Source organism: Sinocyclocheilus grahami, unplaced genomic scaffold (genome assembly GCF_001515645.1).
Source record: "Sinocyclocheilus grahami isolate Dianchi unplaced genomic scaffold, SAMN03320097.WGS_v1.1 scaffold35.1, whole genome shotgun sequence".
NCBI classification, from domain to species: Eukaryota; Metazoa; Chordata; class Actinopteri; order Cypriniformes; family Cyprinidae; genus Sinocyclocheilus; species Sinocyclocheilus grahami.
In genome coordinates, this window is record NW_015505214.1 from 2,592,514 (window position 1) to 2,597,923 (window position 5,410).

General features: G+C 34.5%; 1 protein-coding gene across 1 annotated transcript in view; it reads right to left on the bottom strand.

Annotated features, from left to right (window-relative positions):
* Window positions 1–1,581: 1,581 nt before the first annotated feature.
* LOC107581506 (protein FAM177A1-like) overlaps window positions 1,582–5,410 on the bottom strand; it is a 9,747-nt gene continuing 5,918 nt past the window's right edge. The window contains exons 2-5 of the mRNA XM_016267083.1: window positions 2,784–2,966; window positions 2,563–2,629; window positions 1,875–1,972; window positions 1,582–1,785 (exon numbers count right to left, since the gene is read on the bottom strand). Of these exons, the coding sequence (XP_016122569.1) occupies window positions 1,582–1,785; window positions 1,875–1,972; window positions 2,563–2,629; window positions 2,784–2,966 (552 nt within the window). The remainder of the gene's footprint in view (window positions 1,786–1,874; window positions 1,973–2,562; window positions 2,630–2,783; window positions 2,967–5,410) is intronic.

A 5,410-nucleotide genomic window follows, 5' to 3' on the forward strand; every position in this document is an offset into this window, starting at 1 on the left:
TGCCTAAGACAAAACCGTATGTATTAGTGAGAGAGCACAGCTCCGCCCACATAACACATACAAACCCATCCAACCGGCAGGCTTCAGAGAGCTTAAAGAGTGAAATTCAAGCACTTTCCCAGCAATTTCAAGTGCTTAATGATTTTCAAGGTTGGGGAAGCTGTTATAATAAAATATAATATTTATAAACTTATAAAAAGTCAGAAAAACAGCTCAAAAGGAAACTAGTAAGGGAAACTACTGTATGAAAGGGAGACCATTGCAAATAATGTTTTGTAATGTTCCCACTGCTTCAGTAGCAAAAAAACAAACAAACAAACAAAAAAAAACTCACAATTGCATTTCCATGACAGCCCAAAAAAGGAAAAAATCAAGAAAAAGATGTCAAAGTCACTCTCTCAGCAGCTTAACTAGTTTTCTGTAATGTAATTCCAGTGTAGTATAACACAAAAGTATAGTGATTTAAATGTACTTAAAATATGCTTATAGTGAACTAAACCAACATTTTTGTTACTTGAAATAAATATAAACTGAAATAGAACATTAAAAACTCATCAGTCGATCACCTGCAGAACTTTCCACTTTCATTTTTTATGATTGGTTCTCCCACTAATTTACCCTGTTTAGTAAATTGGGCCCATAGTATTTCAGTAATACTAAAATAAGACTACTAAACACTAACACTTTGAAGTCACGTAAGATATAATACTGTAGTATTTTATTAATGTTAAACACAAAATGGTAAAAAAAACATTTAATGATTCAGTACAAACAATGACAAGACTAATATCAAGCATTACCAGTATGTTAAATAAAAACTGAAAATTCAGTGTGAGGTATGTGTCTCTGTATTGATGCAAGTCCATCAAATGCTTCATAACCCTAATAATAATTCATACATTACATACTGTACGAGTCAATTAAAAACGCAGAAGTGTTCAGTGTAATCATGTTAGTGTAGTTCCATTTCTAGAAGAATTCATTTTTGGTCCGAGGCTAAAGAATTGTCTCATCTCCTCATTAGCACCATTGATCAGTGTACAGGTGCATCTCAATAAATTAGAATGTCGTGGAAAAGTTCATTTATTTCAGTAATTCAACTCAAATTGTGAAACTCGTGTATTAAATAAATTCAATGCACACAGACTGAAGTAGTTTAAGTCTTTGGTTCTTTTAATTGTGATGATTTTGGCTCACATTTAACAAAAACCCACCAATTCACTATCTCAACAAATTAGAATATGGTGACATGCCAATCAGCTAATCAACTCAAAACACCTGCAAAGGTTTCCTGAGCCTTCAAAATGGTATCTCAGTTTGGTTCACTAGGCTACACAAGCATGGGGAAGACTGCTGATCTGACAGTTGTCCACAAGACAATCATTGACACCCTTCACAAGGAGCCACAAACATTCATTGCCAAAGAAACTGGCCACTGGCCCAGGAGAAGTGTATTAAGGCAGTCAAAGACACAAGTTAATATACAAAATCAGAGCCTGATTATGTCTCTGTGGTAATAAGTGCTTTAAAGAATAGAGGCTAATGTTTAAACCACAATTATATGACAAAATATACTTGTAATTAAGTGCTAGTAACAAGAGCAGGGATGTGAACAGTGTTGGGTGCAAAAGAATGGTGAAGTTCCAGCTCAGTGGTCACCTGTACTTGAGTACTGTTAGTGTCGGGCTGGTTGGTCTTTGGATCCTCATCTTCATCATTTTGCTGCTCTTCAAACAGGTGCTCTGCCTCTTCAGTGAGCCGTGTATCTTCACCTCTCTCTTCCTTCTGTGAAAAAACAAACAACAAAAACATTATAATATGACAATTCTGATTCTTAGATATTCTGATTATACTGATATAAAGGACTGCCATACCTCCCTCTTTGACCAGCTGTATTCATCTATGGCATACTGGTATTTAGCTGAGGTGATGCCAAGAAGCGATGCCATTCGCTCACCGAGGTAGTCACAAGCTGAAAGATGGGACAGGCAGAATTTGACATAGTTATGAGATTTTGAATGTGAATATTTATATGTTGCATAATAAGCACTTATACATTTTTGCTTTAATTCTTGATGGATGTTTGTGTATGTATTCATCCATACAGTATATATATATATATATATATATATATATATATATATATATATAGATAGTCAGTGTGGAAGGTTTGAAAAAAATGCAAATGTTTGCACAATTGAAAACTGACACTCAAATGTATTTGGAAACAAAATCTAAAAATTAAAAAAAAAATTTTTTTTAACCCTGATATGGTTGGTTATGCACTTTTTTAATACAATATGCTTGGTCAGAAATAAGGATTTGTAACATATTGTAGTTATGTACATGTATTTGTTTAATTTAACTTTTTGTGCAACAAATCTGTAACAAAATATATCAGCAAAGAAGGCAAACGTGATAGATATGGGCTTTAACGTGCAAACAAAATACTTCAGCATATACCTTTTTAATCTGGAACACTTTCCAAAATGACTCAAATGCCATAGTTCAGTTTGTCATATCAGTTTAAAGATCCAGTTTTCGGTTTTGAATCAGACTTACCAGATATAGTGGATGTAGCTGCTCTCCACATCTGAAACCAGACATATGGGCCCCAAGCCAGCTTGGACTTTTTTAAAAAAGAGAAAAAAATAAAAGTCATATTCAACTCTTATTCTGATTTTTTTCCACACTACAGGTTTGGAATGACATGATGGTGAGTAAATGATGTCAGAATGGATGAACTGAAGGATCCTTCAGGGCATTTGTTCAAACACACATACTGTGTCTATGGAGGACAGAAGGTCTTTCTTTGCGTTCTGTGTTTTGTCTTCCTCCTCCTCGTCTGTGCTGTATTCTTCCATGGTCTCCCCGCTGGAGAAATGAGTAATGCGGCGTGGGGTCTTCTCTTTTCTGTCCAGATCACCAAGCTCCACACACTCATATTCCTTCTCTCTTCCAGAGCTCTGTCCACAGGCCCACAGCAGATATATTACAAATAAGTTGGTTATGCACAATATGATTGGCTTTTAAACTGGAATGAGGGAAGAAAACTGTGCCTAGTGCCCTTAAAAAAACTAAAACAAATGAACAATAGTTGTTTTCCACAATACCACAGTAAGTATTACGTCTAAAATCAAAATAAATGTATATGGGTCTGCTTTAAAAAATCAGTATTGCCATTTTCAATTCTTTATTTAATGTCTATTACCACGCTATCTTTCCCCTGTAGTGCAGTTTTTTTTAATTGGTTTCGTACTATTTTCACAAGTAAGGTGTACATTTTCAAAACTCTTAGTACAAAACTTTAAGCTGATCACACTTTTAACACGACTAGTCATCCTTTCAAAACCTGATCTCATGATTTCATTGTAGTTGCGCATATTTTCATTCCACATAATCATTGTTTCAAAACAAGATCATAGTGATATGCATTGAGAACATTTGAATTAATCACCAAAACACAACAGTATGATCTTTCAATTCAGTACTTTTAACAATCAGTTCATTCAAGAGCAAACAATGCAAGATTCATTTTTCAAATCACCTTTGTTGCTGAAATAATTACAGTAATACAGGCAATAACGGTCATGTTAGAAAATACACTTATATTACCTAACATGCATATCTCACATAAAATCAATAATGTTTGTAAAAGTATTTATCCAGTGTGTTATCAAAAGGTGTGATGAAGGTATAACATGGGCATAAGGGTTTGTGCTAGAACAGAGTTTACTTTCAATGCAGTATGGAAGAGCGGGGCACAAAGTAACACTTTTTGACTTTCTCAGTTTGTGTAAATCCACATGGGGTTCAGAATATAATTTTTTTATCCACAGTAACTTTACACTTGTCTAGTACAAATATGTCGCTTTGTTTCATGATTCCAGTGTATACGTTTTTCTTTATTTACCCTCAAAAAAATGGAAGTGAAATGTGACAACATGCCCCATAGGTGGGGTACATTATAACATCTGAGGGGCATGTTGTAACATGACCATATAACAGCTTAAAATCTTATCTAAACTATCTAAACTGATAAATAACAGATTGGAGATTAAAATAATAGCAGATTTGTCTCATTTTAAATGATTAATAAAAACAGAGATGAAAAATGTACTTAAAGGGATAGTTCACCCAAAAATGAAAATTCTGTCATCATTTACTCACCCTCAAGTAGTTCCAAACCTGTATGAATGTCTTTGTTCTGCAGAACACAAAGGAAGATATTCTGAAGAATGTGGGAAACAGAGCAGTTCTGGGGCACCATTGACTTCCATAGTATTTTTTTCTCCTACTATGGAAGTCAATGGTGCCCCAAAACAGCCTGGTTACAAACTTTCTTCAAAATATCTCCCTTTCTGTTCGGCAGAACAAAGAAATGTATACGGGTTTGCAACAACTTGAGGGTGAGTAAATGATGACAGAATTTTCAATTTTGGGTGAACTATCGCTTTAAGCCAGAATTTTAATTTTACTATGGTAAAATAAATGTTCATTGATATCTTCAAAAGATTGTTTGAATTTTGGCACACTTTGTTTTCTATAGAATGTTGATGTGGTAACTAATACTGTACATTTTGTTTTGCTAGCATGTGTGGAAATATTCATACCATGTGTGTTACAACTAACCCCGCGTTACTTTGTGCCCGCACTCCCCTAAATGTCCTCACTGTGCCATATCTGAATCTATAGCTGAATTTTTCAGATGAAGGGTGAGTTATAGTAATGTGCATGGTAATGCTTCAATATACATTATCACATGGCATAATGTAATGTAAAATGCTGTATTTGATGCCATCTCAGGTCATAAAAAGTTTTAAATACTATAGCTGAAATGAAGGGTGAGTTATAGTAATGTGCATGGTAATGCTTCAATATACATTATCACATGGCATAATGTAATGATGTAATGTGTATTTGATGCCATCTCAGGTCATAAAAAGTTTTAAATACGTTAAATGGTATAAGAAATGTCTTGATTATAATTTCAAGAGGTCTTACAGTTGGGGACGGAAAGACAAGAGTGGCAATACGGCTGGATTAAACTTCAGAAGGCAATGATTGATGTCATTGAATAAATATGAGCGCTGCACTTGTCAAGTCAAAACGTGGCTTTTATTTGAATGTATCTGAAGGCAAGAGACTGTCCTCAGAAACGTGTTGTTGGCATTTTAATTTCATTTGATCTATAATTCCTGATAAAGCAGCCTTTATGAGCGCGGAGCTGCTTTGTGTACAGCCGTTACCGGGGCTTCTAAAATGTGCATTTCCAATCAGCCTTTCTTGCCGTTTATGGTCCGATCAATGCAAATATCAACTCATGTTTTACGCAGCAAACACATAGAGTTGTAAATGAGAAAGATGTTAATTCTTTAAATAAAATATTTATACGATTTCAATTGACATA